At 42.2% G+C, this 17,156-nt stretch overlaps 1 protein-coding gene across 1 annotated transcript in view; it reads right to left on the reverse strand.

The window, feature by feature from the left end:
* The window catches only part of PFKL (phosphofructokinase, liver type), a 388,593-nt gene that overhangs the window by 214,554 nt on the left and 156,883 nt on the right, over positions 1-17,156 (reverse strand). Inside the window, exons 8-9 of the mRNA XM_040439347.1 lie at positions 12,191-12,286; positions 10,829-10,921 (exon numbers count right to left, since the gene is read on the reverse strand). Of these exons, the coding sequence (XP_040295281.1) occupies positions 10,829-10,921; positions 12,191-12,286 (189 nt within the window). The remainder of the gene's footprint in view (positions 1-10,828; positions 10,922-12,190; positions 12,287-17,156) is intronic.

Genomic DNA, 17,156 nt, shown 5'->3' on the forward strand with positions numbered 1-17,156 from the left:
TATTCTGTGGACAGATGAAACCAAAATTGAGTTGTTTGGAAGAAACACACAACACTATGTGTGGAGAAAAAGAGGCACAGCACACCAACATCAAAACCTCATCCCAACTGTGAAGTATAGTGGTGGGGGCATCATGGTTTGGGGCTGCTTTGTTGCGTCAGGGCCTGGCCGGATTGCGATCATCGAAGGAAAAATGAATTCCCAAGTTTATCAAGACATTTTGCAGGAGAACTTAAGGCCATCTGTCCACAAGTTGAAGCTCAATAGAAGATGGGTGTTGCAACAGGACAACGACCCAAAGCATAGAAGTAGATCACCAGAATGGCTTAAACAGAAGAAAATACGACTTCTGGAGTGGCCCAGTCTGAGTCCTGACCTCAACCCGACTGAGATGCTGTGGCATGACCTCAAGAAAGTGGTTCACACCAGATATCCCAAAAATATTGCTGAACTGAAACAGTTCTGTAAAGCGCAATGGTCAAGAATTACTCCTGACTGTTGTGCACGTCTGATCTGCAACTACAGGAAACGTTTGGTTGAAGTTATTGCTGCCAAAGGAGGTTCAACCAGTTATTAAATCCAAGGGTTCACATACTTTTTCCACCTGCACTGTGAATGTTTACATGGTGTGTTCAATAAAAACATGGTAACATTTAATTCTTTGTGTGTTATTAGTTTAAAGGGCTTCTGTCACCCCACAAAACTCATTATATTTTTTTTGGATAGTTACATTCCTTATAGCGCGATATAGGAGAATATAATCTTATCACTTACTTTCATGCGGCCGCTTCTTTAGAAAACGAAGTTTTATAATATGTAAATCCGGTCTCTACCAGCAAGTAGGGCGTCTACTTGCTGGTAGCCGCAGCAGAAAACCGCCCCCTCGCCGTGTTGATTGACAGGGCCAGCCGTGATCTCCTCCTCCGGCCGGCCCTGTCAGTATTTCAAAAATCGCGCGCCTCTGTTCATTCGGCGCAGGCGCTCTGAGATGAGGAGGCTCGTCTCCTCAGAACTCCCTCAGTGCGCCTGCGCCGATTACCTCTTCTCTTTCGGTGATGTCATCGGCGCAGGCGCACTGAGGGAGTTCTGAGGAGACGAGCCTCCTCATCTCAGAGCGCCTGCGCCGAATGAACAGAGGCGTGCGATTTTTGAAATACTGACAGGGCCGGCCGGAGGAGGAGATCACGGCTGGCCCTGTCAATCAACACGGCGAGGGGGCGGTTTTCTGCTGCGGCTACCAGCAAGTAGACGCCCTACTTGCTGGTAGAGACCGGATTTACATTATAAAACTTTGTTTTCTAAAGAAACGGCCGCATGAAAGTAAGTGATAAGATTATATTCTCCTATATCGCGCTATAAGGAATGTAACTATCCAAAAAAAAAAAAATGAGTTTTGTGGGGTGACAGAAGCCCTTTAAGCAGAATGTGATTGTCTATTGTTGTGACTTAGATGAACATCAGATCACATTTTATTACCAATTTGTGCAGAAATCCATATAATTCCAAAGGGTTCACATACTTTCTTGAACTGTAATTAATATTTATATATATATATATATATATATATATATATATATATATATATATATATATTATATAGATAATATCTGTATAATGTGTACTACTAGTTTCTTGTACCACATCCAAGATTTATCCCTATACAATATATGGCTTCAGCACTTGATCTAACGGTGTATTATAATTCAGGATGCAGTCTAGTTTGGGGTTTGATTTCTGTACTGGGATTGTCATTGTTCTTATACTTTACGTACAATACACTGTTGCTGCATAACACCCTGCACATGCTTATGTCTTTTCTGTTATGTTAAAAAATAAATAAATCAGATAATTTTTATTGACAATTTCATGAGAAAACAGTACAAAAACATAACCACAACCCCCCCCCCCCCCCCCCCCACAGGACTGCAGCCCAGAGAAGGTCCATGTTGGAATCACTGTTAATATTGTCCAAATAATGACTCTCTGAGAATAATCTTCTAAATCTTTCGTAGGACTGCTGTATCGCAGACATTCATATCCATCACACATTCACATGCACACTACTATAGTAATGCCCAAGCAGAAATGTCAGTCCCCAATCATCATTATCCCTTATCAGATAATATCTAGCTTACATATTTCCCTTTACAGCTTCATCCTTACTATTACACATACCTATCATGGTAATTGTCTTCAATCTACTATATCATATACATAATCTATTCCCTGTTTCCACCTAGTCTATTGTACAGAGAAAAGACTATAAAGTGACATTGTAATGTTGCAACCATGAGGTCTATATCTTCTCAAACTTCTTAATATTGCTTCTTTTCTGATATACAAATCTCTCCAGTTGCACTTCTCTACCAATTCTTGTGCTTTTGGAGTATTTGGAGCAATCCAATAATATGCAATTAGCTTCTGTGTATGATATAATATGAGCATAATGGCTATTTTCTTTTCTGAAGTTACAGGCAATACCTTGACATATCCTAATATTCATTAGGGCTGCACGATATGGGAATTTTGTGCGATTGCGATTAGGGCCCTAAAAATTGCGATAAGGATATGCGATATGATATTTTAAGGGAATTGTGCTAGAGGTCTATTTGCTGTGGATGATACACTGTTATGGAGGGGATCTGTGAATGACACTTATTGGGGGGGGGATCTGTGAATGACACTTATTGGGGGGGGGGATCTGTGGATGGCACTGTTATGGAGGGGATCTGTGGAAGACACTTATGGAGGGGATCTGTGGGTGACACTATTATGGGGGATCTGTGGATGGCACTGTTATGGGGAGGATCTGTGAATGGCACTGTTATGGGGGATCTCTGGATGGCACTGTTATGGGGGATCTCTGGATGGCACTGTTATGGGGGATCTCTGGATGGCACTGTTATGGGGGCATCTGTGGATGACACTGCTATGGGGGATCTGTGGATGACACATATATAGCATCATCTTATGCTATATGCCATCCACAGATACCCCCCTAACAGTGTCCCTGCAGTATGAATGACCCCCAATACAGGGCCTGGGGGCCGACACCTGGATTAGGAATGACAGCGGGGACCGGTGCAGTCCCTGTATTCTAATGCACTGGCCCCACTCACTGTTGTAAATTCTTTTCTAACCTGCAGGCATTGTTAAAATATAATAATCATGTGTAATCTAGGTGTATTTTCGTAGCAGAGAGGAGGGAGGAGGCAGGCCGGGCAGCACGTCACTTACTACATCATGCGCCTGCTCCATTCATAAAGTGGGCAGCGCAGGTGCACGACGTAGTGAATGACACGCCGCCCGCCCTCCGGGCCTGCCTCCTCCCTCATCTCTGCTACGGAATTTAGTTGTAAGTAATACAGCTGGATAAAACATGATTATTATATCTTAACAAAGCCTACAGGTTACATAAGATTATACAACAGTGAGCGTGCTGCTGCATTAGAATACAGGGACTGTATCAGTCCCCGCTGTCATTCCTAATCCAGATGCCGGCCCCCAGCCCCTCCTCCCTCTGTGGATACACCCGCCGACCGCGCTGTGCGGCGGCCGTGTATCATTGTAGGTAATCGCTGAATTTTTGAGTCGGCCAAATAGCCATATCGCAATAGTCGATTATCGCGATACGATTGCTTTGGCGATATATTGTGCAGGCCTAATACATATCAAAGCTGACATTTATTTTTATACAAAACACATTGTTTATGAGTTCAGTAACGTCTATCCAGTATAGTCTCAATCGTGGACAGTTCCACATAAGATGGATTAGGTCTGCATTAGGCGTCCCACATCTCGGGCATTTGTCATCCTCCCTATACCCCATTTTTTTCACTACTACTGGAGTTCTATATACTCTATGGAGTAAATATAATTGAGGTACTCTATGGGACTCGCTTATTGCCACCTCAGGGAAGTCTTCTAACACGTTCTCCCACTGTTTCACTGTCAAGACAGTAACGTCTCGATGCCACTTGTCATAGTTGCAGTGGGCATTTTTTACATTGTGCCTCCATGAGACTCCAGTAGTGAAGTGAAATTACTCCACTAGTGTCTCCATGCGATGCGGTAAGATCTATAACGGGATGCTTTGCAGCAGGTGCTATCGGCCCCGGTTGCTCCTCAGTCCGTATGGCATGTCCTATCTGCAGGTAGACATAAAAAAGGGTCTTGGGCATTTTAAATTCTTGTTGCAACTGAGCATACTCCTTAAGTGTACCTTTGTCAAATAATTGATAGATACGGTTAAGCCCATGTCTCTCCCATGCTTGGGGATTGGATACTTTAGTTTCCTTTACATGTGATTAGGCCATATTGGAGTAAACTTTGTTTACCCATTGATGCCTGCTATCTTTCTAATTTTCCACCATACTTCATGTATTGTGCGTAGCAGTTGGTAATTATCCCCTTTTCTACAAAAGGTTCCATCTTCTAGGGCTGACATTAGACATTTGTCCTTAAGGAGAAGTCTTACAATCCTCCCGGCCGTATTTATCCTATTCTCCTCTACCTAAACCCTTATATGTTGTAGCTGGGCTGCCAAATAATATTTCCATGGGTCCAGGACCTTAAGTCCTCCTTGAGTTTTTGGTCTGCATAATGTAGTGAGCTTTATACGTGGAATTCCCCTCTTCCAGATAAGATCTCTAAAGATCGCATTAACAGTGTAGAAAAATGTTAGTGGTATCCAAATTGTGGCATTAAGTAATAAGTATTATAGCTGGGGCATGAGAATCATTTTCAGTAAGTTAGTACGTCCAATCATCGTAAGGGGCAGACGGGTCCAGGCCTGGACCTTCCGTCTGACTTTGTCAAGAATCGGTAACAAAGTTAAGTTCTCCAAATTACTAGGTATTTAAAGGATGAAACTACTTGTAATCCTGCCGCAAGATTGGCATCATTCCTTATATTGACAGTGGCATCAACACCGACTTCGTCCAATTAATGACCAAGCCGGACAATTTGCCAAAGCCATTTATTATTAACATAGCCTCTGGAAGAGAGGAATCCCATTCGTCCAGGAATAGTAGTAGGTCATCTGCATATAAAGCGACCTTTTCAAACAAAGACCCATACCGGAAACCTCTCACTGTATTCGCCCTTCTGAGTGCCTCCGCCAGAGGCTCCACCGCCACAGCAAACAAAAGGCGACAAGGTGCAGCTCTACATAGAAACATAGAATGTGTCGGCATATAAGAACCATTTGGCCCATCTAGTCTGCCCAATATACAGAATACTATGAATAGCCCCTGGCCCTATCTTATATGAAGGATGGCCTTATGCCTATCCCATGCATGCTTAAACTCCTTCACTGTATTTGCAGCTACCACTTCTGCAGGAAGGCTATTCCATGCATCCACTACTCTCTCAGTAAAGTAATACTTCCCGATATTTTTAAACCTTTGCCCCTCTAATTTTAAACTATGTCCTCTTGTAGCAGTTCTTCTTTTAAATATTCACTCCTCTTTTACATTGTTGATTCCCTTTATGTATTTAAAAGTTTCTATCATATCCCCTCTGTCTCGTCTTTCTTCCAAGCTATACATGTTAAGGTCCTTTAATCTTTCCTGGTAAGTTTTGTCCTGCAATCCATGTACCAGTTTATCAGCTCTTCTCTGAACTCTCTCCAAAGTATCAATATCCTTCTGGAGATATGGTCTCCAGTACTGCGCACAATACTCCAAATGAGATCTCACTAGTGCTCTGTAGAGCGACATGATCACCTCCCTCTTTCTACTGGTAATGCCTCTCCCTATACACCCAAGCATTCTGCTAGCATTTCCTGCTGCTCTATGACATTGTCTGCCTACCTTTAAGTCTTCTGAAATAATAACCCCTAAGGGCTGTTTCACACGAGCGAGTCCATTGCGGGAATCACGCTCCGTGTGCGAGTGTGATCCTCCGCTGTGGACTTGCAGGAGCGCACGGCATTATCATGATTTATAATGCTATGTGTCTCTGCATGGCCTTTTTTCCACAGAATCATAGTGACATAAAGCTGTCAGTATGATTCTGTAGAAATAAGGTCAAGCAGAGGCACATAGCATTATAAATCATGATAATACCGTGCGCTCCTGCAAGTCCAGAGCGGAGGATCACACTCACACACGGAGCGTGATTCCCGCAATGGACTCGCTCGTGTGAAACAGCCCTAAATCCCTTTCCTCAGATACTGAGGTTAGGACTGTATCACTGATTTTAAATTCTGCTCTTGGGTTTTTAAGCCCCAGGTGCATTATCTTGCACTTATCAACATAAAATTTTAGTTGCCAGATTTTTGACTATTCCTCAATCCTTTTCCATTTAGTGTATCCCTCCAGGAACATCAATAGTCCCTCTATGAAGCGGAAAGGAGTCTGAAAGTCTCCCATTCACCCTTATTTTGGCTGTGGGACAAGCATAGAGTAGTTGTATCCACTTAATAAACTCTGGCCCAAACACCATCGCCTTAAGCACCCTCCACAGGTATCGCCATTCCACTCTCTCGAATGCTTTGGCATCGTAAAGAGACGTGACCGCCGCATTCAATGCGTGGCCTGACCAACCTGAATATTTAAGGAAAGTCTCCTGATATTCACCGCTGTTGAAATGTTGGGCATAAACCCTGCCTGGTCAGTATGGACGAGCAACATGATCACTGACGTAGTAATAGAAAAATGAGCGAGCACTCATACACTTGGCAACCAGATTGACATGTGCAGAAAATATTTATTAAATCCCCATAAAATACAAGCAATAAAATTTATAAGAACAATGTAGCAATAATATACAACATTACAGTCACATATATTGTGGTAGATATGGTCGATACTATATTCAATAAAAATATATTCGATAGAAATATTCAATAAATTGAATGGTAGAAAATTAAATGTTGAAATATTCGATAGAATATTCGATACCACTCAATAGTGTCAATAAATTCAATAATATATATCACACCAAAAAACTTCAAGTATATGCTGTTATTTGGGAAAGAGGGGGTATTATCTTCTAGCGCTCTATCCCAATTTGGGAAACTGAATGTCACTGAAAATGATCACATGACATGATCACTGAGTTTAAATGGTTTGCCAGTACTTTCGCTAATATTTTTACGTCTACCTGCAGCAAAGAGATAGGTCTGTAGGACTCTGCCGCCAAGACATCTTTACCGAGTATCAGAATCACTACTATAAATCGCTTCATTCATTGAAGTGGGCAGTCTACCCCGCTTGTGAGCCTCCTTATAAACATCTAATAGTTGAGGCAAAAGTATGGAGGCATAGGTTTTATAAATTTCCATTGACAATCCATCTCCCCCCGGGGCCTTATTATTGGCCATATCTCCCACCGCTGCTTCCATTTCTTTTACAGTAATAGGGGCATCTAATATAGACCTCTGCTCTATAGTTCGAGTAGGGAGTCCAAATGGGTCGAGAAATCCCTTAATCTCTGCTTCGGAAGCACAGATTTTAGAATCATACAAAGATATCTGTTCCGGTGTTGTACATAGTTCCCCAGTGGAATTGCGTTGAGTAGCTTTACAAGTTGGTTGTTGTTGAGCTCTAGCCACTAATGCCAGTACTCTACCCACTTTCTCCCCTTCTTCATAATATGATTGCTTCTGAAAAAAGCGTTTATTTTTGGCATTTAGTAGCAACCGTTCATTCAGCTTCTGCTGCGCTTCCGACCATTGTTTTTCATGATCAACTGATGGATGTGTCACATACCTAGCCTCTGTCGCCTCTACCTCTAATAGCAGATTTCGAACCGTGGCCTAGTTTCATTCCTTTTTTTAATTACCTCCGCTATTAATACCCCCCTGAGAAAGGCCTTCATGGTGTCCCAAACTGCCAATCGAGATGCTGTGGGCAAATTATGTGTAAAAAAAACTTTTTTAGCTGTTCTTTTCAGCACATTTAGCCAGTGTGGATTTAACTTCCACATCTTATCCCCTCTCAACCCTGAAGGCAGGATGTTGGGTATAGCAAGTATTGGGGAGTGATCAGATATCCTCCTGGGAAGATATTTGATCTCATGAATTTGGTGGCCCATCATAGAATTACCTAGTTTTAGACCTATTCTAGATAATGATCCATATGTACTGGAGTAGCAGGAGTATGGTTTCTCCTGCGGATTTCCCAGTCTCCAGAAATCTACCAAGGAGACTTCGTACAGAATTCTCACAAATGGGGTAACCTCCCCTTCTGTCGGATGGCCAGACCTACCCATTTTATCTAAAGCTGGGCATATTACGTTATTAAAATCTCTGAGCAGTATTGTTGGAATGTCAGGTAGGTAAGCAAGAAAGGAAATTGCTCTCCTGATGATTAGCGGTGAGTATGGTGGAGTAATATAGATCCCATTTATAGCACAAGGGGTTGCAAAGAGTTTGCCATATAGACAAACGTAACGCCCCTCCTCATCTAGCCGTTTTGATATACATTTAAACGCTATATTCCTGTGAATAAGGATATTCCACATATGCGAGAGGAGTGAGTAAGTATGAAAAATAGCATGGAAACAGTGTCCCGCCCATTGGGGAGTAAGTAAGAGAGTCTGATCTGCCATTAGATGCGTTTCTTGCATATCAAGGGTTGGTAATTTTTCATACAATCCATAATGGCTCTTCTTTTATTAGCTTCTTTAACCCCTCTGACATTCCAGCTCAAAAACCTCACCAAGCTAGCCATAGCATTCCGATGATATAATAGATTTAACCAGTTCCCTTCTCCTGGTCAATGACACATCCAGAGCATGTTTACTGATTACATTGTGGATCACGGTTGGATTCCACGAGACCCTATTCTTCATAACTGAAGTTCCCGAGGTATGGTCCTCAAACGTTCCTCAAACAATGCCTCTTCAAAGGCAGTTAACGACTAAAGTTGAAAGCGCCGGCTTCCCCAACAGGTTCCCGCCAAAACACCTATTCCTGGGTCTGCGGAAGCAGAGAATACCTGCCGATGGAGCCAGCTATATCTGGTGAGCTAATCCACCAGAAAGAAAGGTGGCATTCACAGAACGGGTAATAGTAAAACTGTAATAACACTGAACAATAGTTATGTACTCTCTAATATCAGAGCCTATAGCGCCATGTCCTCTTAGACCTCCCCCGATCGGCATTTACACAAGGCCGACCTATTGCATACAATACCTCTGCCACAATCTAACATTATTTTCCCAGCCTGGCCGCAGCATCACGCTGTATCTCAACTGCGCGGTTCGGGCGCCCGGGAGAAGCTACTCCGGCGCCATCTTGATTGCCCTAGTCCAGGTAAGTGTTATTCTAGCGAAGATAGAGCAGTTTTTCGATAAATTGCCGGGGATGTGCAGGAGCTTAACAGACGCTCGGCCATTCACATGCCTGGCTAGCCACGCTCCCTCCTTCTCTGTTATGTTTTAGAACAATGCCACAATTCTGGAAGAAAGTCACTTGAATCACACAAAAAAACAGGGCATTATGGGTTGATTCTGGCGTCCCTTCTTTTATAAATCCTAAAGCTGTGAATGTACCTTGAGGTACTCTGGCACAGGTAATACAACTTCATGCCATACCGTGGCAATACATTAGCGATGGCCGTGCTTGCACACTATAGTAAAAGCACTAGCCTATGTGAGCTCCCACAGTCCTGGCACTTGCCAGCAAGGCCATTGCTGATGGATTGCAGGGTGATCATAACCATGGAAACGAGAAGTGCATAATGTGATGGAAAAATTAATCCAGCCAGCAAAGGAAGCAATGCGGATAATAACAATACATTAGTAAGTGCCTTGTTTTAACTTTGTGTACATGATAAATGCCATTTGCTGAGGTGTCACAACCCCTTTCATTTGTGGATTTGATATTCTTTATAAACTATGAAAATATAATGTATTTTTCATTCTTGTCTTTTTCCTCTATAGGGGCAGAGAAATTTCTTTCGGCTGCGCGATATACTACCCATCTGTGCCAGTGACATCACTGGACTCACTGCTGGGTGGAAGTCTCCACTAAGAATACTGATGTGACGCCCAATACGTCACCGGCAGTAAACAAATACAGGCTTGCGATGCAGCGTGACAAGTGGAAGCATCGGAGCATGGAAATACTCAGGTGCTCCACTCATATATAGTAAAAGAATAAAGAGGAGATAATATCCGGGTTCAGAACCCCTTATGGCACAATATTTGCAGCTATGCTGCAACATTTATTGCTGCTCCTTTGAATTTACCAATTTAGAAGGAACAGTGCCTACCTCCCTAAATCTCCCACTCACTAGCTACAAAGGCTTAGCGGGAACATTGGTTATAAATTAGAGATAAGCGAATTTCATATTTTGAAATTTGTTTGCGCTTTGTTTGGTGGTAAAAGCAGAATTGCGTTATGGATTCCGTTACCACGGACCATAACGCAATTCTATTACGGAATTCCTTTAGAGGCATGCAGGGGAGTCCTCTCTTGCATAACGGAAACGGGACGGATCCGTTATGCAGGCCATAGACTTCTATTATGAAGGAATTTATAACGGAATGCCTCTAAAGGCATTCCGTTATATAATTGCGTTATGATCCGTGGTAATGGAATACATAACGCAATTCTGCTTTTACCACCAAACGAAGCACAAACGAATTTCATAACATGAAATTCGCTCATCCCTAGTTATAATATTTGAGTAGCTTTCTAGACTAACTTCTAAGCCTCTCGTCACAGCACCGCTCTACTGTTACGGTCGACACAAGTTTCAGCTGTGACATCTTTGTAATGGCACGATACAGTTTGGAAAAGAAAAAACAAACAAACTGAAGGCTTGTAGAGCTTCATGACTTTGGTCAAATGGTGATATTAACTACTTTTATTTACCAATACACGGTCGAAGGCTGATGGAGTTCCTCCCCTCTGTACATGTCCAAGAACGGTGACCCTGGTATCAAATCCCAAGCGTTGAACAACCAGCTGTTCAGAAAAAAAAAAGGGATTATATATAATAAAAACAATGGGGGAGATTAATCAAACTGATGTAAAGTAGAACTGCCTTAGTTGCCCATAGCAACCAATCAGATTACACCTTTCATTTTTCACAACTCCTTTGGAAAATGACAGGTGGAATCTGATTGGTTGCTACGGGCAACTAAGCCAGCTCTACTTTACACCAGTTTGATAAATTTCCCCAATATTTTCATCTACAAAAATGTAATACAAGAGAAGTTTTGTTTAAAACTAACCACAAGAGTAAGTTTTTATTTAATAGATTCTGATTATTGTTAAAAAGGCACTCAGAATTGTTTTCATCTCCTGTTTATAAGCGAGATGTTATACATCATCTCTTTAACCCCTTGGTGTTGCAGATATTTTTCCTTGGTTAGTTTTTACTTCCCCGCTCCTAAGAGCCATGACTGTTTTTCTGTTGACATTTCTGCATAAGGACTTGTTTTTTTTGTGGGGGGTTAGCATTTTTAATGGCCCCATTTAAAGTTCTATTTAATGAATTGAAAAAAAAAAATTGTGGAAATGGGGAAAAAAATTCTGGCATTGTTTCATTGTTCTTCGGGTTTCATTTTTATGGCATTTATTGTGCAGTCAAAATTCCATGTTAAATTTATTCTGCAAGTCAGTATGATTATGTAGATAAGTTTATACAGCTTGCTATGTTTTACTTCTTTTCAAAACTGACATTCTTTTACCCACCATTTTATATATTTCCATCAATGGTGGTGTGAGAGGGCTTGTTTTTTGATGGCTAAGCTGTAGTTTTTATCAATACCGCTTTGTGGGGAATAGGACATTTTGATAAATTAATTATTTAATGTTTGTTTGTTTTTGTTACCTCAAAAAATAAAAAACCACAATATCTGAATAAATTTGCCACTGAGAATTATCTTTACAGGGTTCACCATGCATAACAAACATGATATTTCAAATAGTTTTACATTTTTTTTACAGCCACAACAATACCAACTATGTTTATATTTTAGCACAGACTGCGAATAGGTGATCAGTGGAGGTGCCAGGTGTTGAACCTCCACTGATCTGACATTGATGACCTCTCCAAAGGATAGGTCATCAATATCCATAATATGGGGCTCATCTACATCTCTACCTTCCAAACATATAAAAGTCTGAAGTTGCATGAAAGAAAATATATATACATAGATTACATACATTTTCCTCCTGTATGTTTTTGTGAACCCCTCCTCCCCCCAAAAAATAAATAAAAAATCTTGCCTCTTTCACATCATTAGATGTAATTGGTTCTCCATTCTGATCAATGGCTCCTTCAGCAATAATAATGATGTTTAGTCTTGAACCTCGGCTTCGGCACTGTATAAAGAAAAAGAAAAATACATATAAACAGATGTTTGTCAAATTGCCAACTGTTCATCCCTTTAAAGGAAAACGGTCATATTTTCACTTAAGATTCAATATTCATATATGTTGTTGCTGCAGTGGGGATAATCCATAGTCACTAATTATTGTGTTCACATACCACTTGTTTAATAAGATTCTGTCCATAGCAACCGCTCCTCGCAAGACTTCTTTCTGACTATCTTGTTAAGATGGCCGCAGATGCCCTTACCCGGAGGCTAAGACCTCCCTCCCTAACTACCCAGAACTCATTCGGCTCATCTCGGGAATGCGCAGCCTCACCCCAACCAATAGGCTTTCTCCAGACTTAAATAAGCCATTTTCCTCCCGAGTAGTGCTGATCTAAAATTTTATCGCAAATATCGGCACTATCACGGTCCGATGGGAGCACGCACGCACGCAGCGTTCGGGACTGCCCACTACTACGTCCTCCGTCTTCTGTATATCGAAGATAGGAGACGGAGGACACCTAGCAACGCTGTTTTAGCCACACCACTGAAATGCAAGTCACAGCAATAGACAATCACAGTCTGCTTAAACTAAAAACACACACAAAATTAAATGTTACCATGTTTTTATTGAACACACCATGTAAAACATTCACAGTGCAGGTGGAAAAAGTATGTGAACCCTTGGATTTAATAACTGGTTGAACCTCCTTTGGCAGCAATAACTTCAACCAAACGTTTCCAGTAGTTGCAGATCAGACGTGCACAACGGTCAGGAGTAATTATTGACCATTGCTCTTTACAGAACTGCTTCAGTTCAGCAATATTCTTGGGATGTCTGGTGTGAATCGCTTTCTTGAGGTCATGCCACAGCATCTCAATCGGGTTGAGGTCAGGACTCTGACTGGGCCACTCCAGAAGGCGTATTTTCTTCTGTTTAAGCCATTCTGTTGTTGATTTACTTCTATGCTTTGGGTCGTTGTGCTGTTGCAACACCCATCTTCTGTTGAGCTTCAGCTGGTGGACAGATGGCCTTAAGTTCTCCTGCAAAATGTCTTGATAAACTTGGGAATTCATTTTTCCTTCGATGATAGCAATCAGTCCAGGTCCTGACGCAGCAAAGCAGCCCCAAACCATGATGCCCCCACCACTATACTTCACAGTTGGGATGAGGTTTTGATGTTGATGTGCTGTGCTTCTTTTTCTCCACACATAGTGTTGTGTGTTTCTTACAAACAACTCAACTTTGGTTTCATCTGTCCACAGAATATTTTGCTAGTACTGCTGTGGAACATCCAGATGATCTCGTGCAAACTGTAAACGTGCAGCAATGCTTTTTTTGGACAGCATTGGCTTCCTCTATGGTATCCTCCCATGAAATCCATTCTTGTTTAGTGTTTTACGTATCGTAGATTTGTTAACAGGGATGTTAGCATATGTCAGAGACTTTTGTAAGTCTTTAGGATTCTTCTTCACCTCATTGAGCAGTCTGCGCTGTGCTCTTGCAGTCATCTTTACAGGACGGCCACTCCTAGGGAGAGCAGCAGCAGTGCTGAACTTTCTCCATTTATAGACAATTTGTCTTACCGTGGACTAATAAACAGCAAGGCTTTTGGAGATACTTTTATAACCCTTTCCAGCTTTATGCAAGTCAACAGTTCTTAATCATAGGTCTTCTGAAAGCTCTTTTGTGCGAGGTATCATTCACATCAGGCAATGCTTCTTGTGAAAAGCAAATCCAGAACTGGTGTGTGTTTTTTATAGGGCAACTGTAACCAACACCTCCAATCTCATCTCATTGATTGGACTCCAGTTGGCTGACACCTCTCTCCAATTAGCTCTTGGAGATGTCATTAGTCTAGGGGTTCACATACTTTTTCCACCTGCACTGTGAATGTTTACACGGTGAGCTCAATAAAAACATGGTAACATTTAATATTTTGTGTGTTATTAGTTTAAGCAGACTGATTGTCTATTGTTGTGACTTAGATGAAGATCAGATAACATTTTATGACCAATTTGTGCAGAAATCCATAAATTTCGAAAGGGTTCACATACTTTTTCTTGCAACTGTAAGTTAAACTTATTCAGACCAATCTAATTACATAAAAATAAAAAATATCTGACAGTAACCCTTTAAGAATACAGTCTCCATTGCCCCACAGTTTAATAGTGGAGTACTATACACCATTCCAACTAGAGGCTCTCATTTTGCATAATAATAAACAGATAAGCAAAGCGTAAAAAAAAAACTGTTTGGAAATTGGTAGCATTGCAACTGGCTACTTTCACATTAGAGTTTTTTGCAGATCCATCATGGATCTGCAAAAATGCTTCCGTTACCATAATACAACCGCATGCATCCGTCATGAACGGATCCGGTTGTATTATGTCTTCTATAGCCATGACGGTTCCGTCATGACCACATTGAAAGTCAATGGGGGACGGATCAGTTTTCTATTGTGCCAGAGAAAACTGATCCGTCCCCATTGACTTACATTGTGTGCCAGGACGGATTCGCCTTGCTCCCCATCACATCGCGGACAGAAAAACGCTGCAGGCAGCATTTTGGTGTCCGCCTCCAGAGCGAAATAGTGACTGATTGGAGGCAAACTGATGCATTCTAAGCGGATCCTTTTCCATTTAGAATGCATTAGGGCAAAACTGATCCGTTTTGGACCGCTTTTGAGAGCCCATGATGGATCTCAGAAATGGAAAGCCAATACGCTAGTGTGAAAGTAGCCTAAGACAGGTTATTTTTATACTTTCAGCTGTTCAGACCTGGACTTTTGAGGCCAATGGCTGCACAGGTAAATTGTTACTGCTCCTAAATATTTCCATTCAGGACTGAAGAACTTCCATATAAAAAGGGACAGCTAAAATGGACCAGAAACTTTTGCGCACTTTCATATGGGTGTATTTTGGGCTATATTTTGCATCAGTATTTGTAAGCCAACAGTAGGAATGTGCTGAATGCGGAAGATAAGCACATCTTTTCATTACACTTATTCTCTGTGTTAGATTTCACTCTTGGTTTTGGATTACCAATACGGATTAAAAATACTGAGCAACATATTGCCATGAGAAAATTATTGTCCACTCCGTTTTTACCTGTAAAAAATGCATTGCCAATAACCGGATCACAAAATCAGTGCAAACCGCTACAAAAACAGAATGCATTTTTAAGCAGTTATCAGTGTGTGAATAACTTGTTGCAGTCAAATCAAGTTTTGTTTATTGCCATTTGCACAAGATGCAGCTACACTGTAATTTTGCCACAATTTACACAAAACCAAGGTAAAAACTGCTTCTAGTGTACTGGCCAAAATTCAGCCAGCGCATGCGCACTGCATGGAGCGATGCCGCTGCCCACAATGGTCATCAAATTGCTCATGCCCGGGCCCGGCAGTGAACTGCACACTCACGGGATCTCGGCCAGCACACTGGATGACGCAAGAGGCTTACAGGGCAGGCCAAGCAAGAGGCTGGGGAGGAGTTACGGTATCTAAGAAGAAAGCAGAGGGCCTGGGCACTTACAGCCCGAACGCCGCCCCTGGGCACTTGCAAACCCTCATTTGCAAATAAATAATGCTACAGCGCTATGTAAGCAGTGTATAAGGTGAAATTGTGGTGACAGACACCCTTTAAGATATGCAATCTGTATTCTCTTGTCCTTCTAGAAAGAGAACAAGCATGTTTCATTAAGCAAGGCATATGCTCAGTCGATGCTCAGTCGAATGTTTCGTTGGAGGTCTCTCAGGTTCTTCTGAAGTTGATCCAAAATAGTTAAATATAATTTCTGTGCTTTATGTTTTTGCTATATTGATGTGTCCTCAGGTGAATAGCAAGGACCTGTGCCATTGGGGTGAAATGGAACCTCAGGAGCAAAAACTACTTGCAACTAAGGGCTCTTTCACACTTGCGTTCTTGTCTTCCGGCATAGAGTTCCGTCGTCGGGGCTCTATGCCGGAAGAATCCTGATCAGGATTATCCTAATGCATTCTGAATGGAGAGAAATCCGTTCAGGATGCATCAGGATGTCTTCAGTTCCGGAACGGAACGTTTTTTGGCCGGAGAAAATACCGCAGCATGCTGCGCTTTTTGCTCCGGCCAAAAATCCGGAACACTTGCCGCAAGGCCGGATCCGGAATTAATGCCCATTAAAAGGCATTGATCCGGATCCGGCCTTAAGCTAAACGTCGTTTCGGCGCATTGCCGGAGCCGACATTTAGCTTTTTCTGAATGGTTACCATGGCTGCCAAGACGCTAAAGTCCTGGCAGCCATGGTAAAGTGTAGCGGGGAGCGGGGGAGCAGTATACTTACCGTCCGTGCGGCTCCCCGGGCGCTCCAGAGTGACGTCAGGGCGCCCCAAGCGCATGGATCATGTGATCACATGGATCACGTCATCCATGCGCATGGGGCGCTCTGACGTCATTCTGGAGCGCTCCGGGAGCCGCACGGACTGTAAGTATACTGCTCCCCCGCTCCCCGCTCCTACTATGGCAACCAGGACTTTAATAGCGTCCTGGGTGCCATAGTAACACTGAACGCATTTGGAAGACGGTTCCGTCTTCAAATGCTTTCAGTACACTTGCGTTTTTCCGGATCCGGCGTGTAATTCCGGCAAGTGGAGTACACGCCGGATCCGGACAACGCAAGTGTGAAAGAGGCCTAACTTTTACAACAGTAGAAGGAACACGACATCTATATGAGTGCTATTTTTATAGTATTTTGTATTTTCACACGGTGGATTGCCAGAGATGTTTCCCACCCTTTTAACCCCTTAAAGAGTTTACTTTACATTCCCATATGTCTACTTCATGTTTGGATCAATTTGGGAATGATATTTTATTTTTGGGGGATGATACAAGGCTTA

The sequence above is a fragment of the Bufo bufo genome, chromosome 7 (genome assembly GCF_905171765.1).
Source record: "Bufo bufo chromosome 7, aBufBuf1.1, whole genome shotgun sequence".
NCBI classification, from domain to species: domain Eukaryota; kingdom Metazoa; phylum Chordata; class Amphibia; order Anura; family Bufonidae; genus Bufo; species Bufo bufo.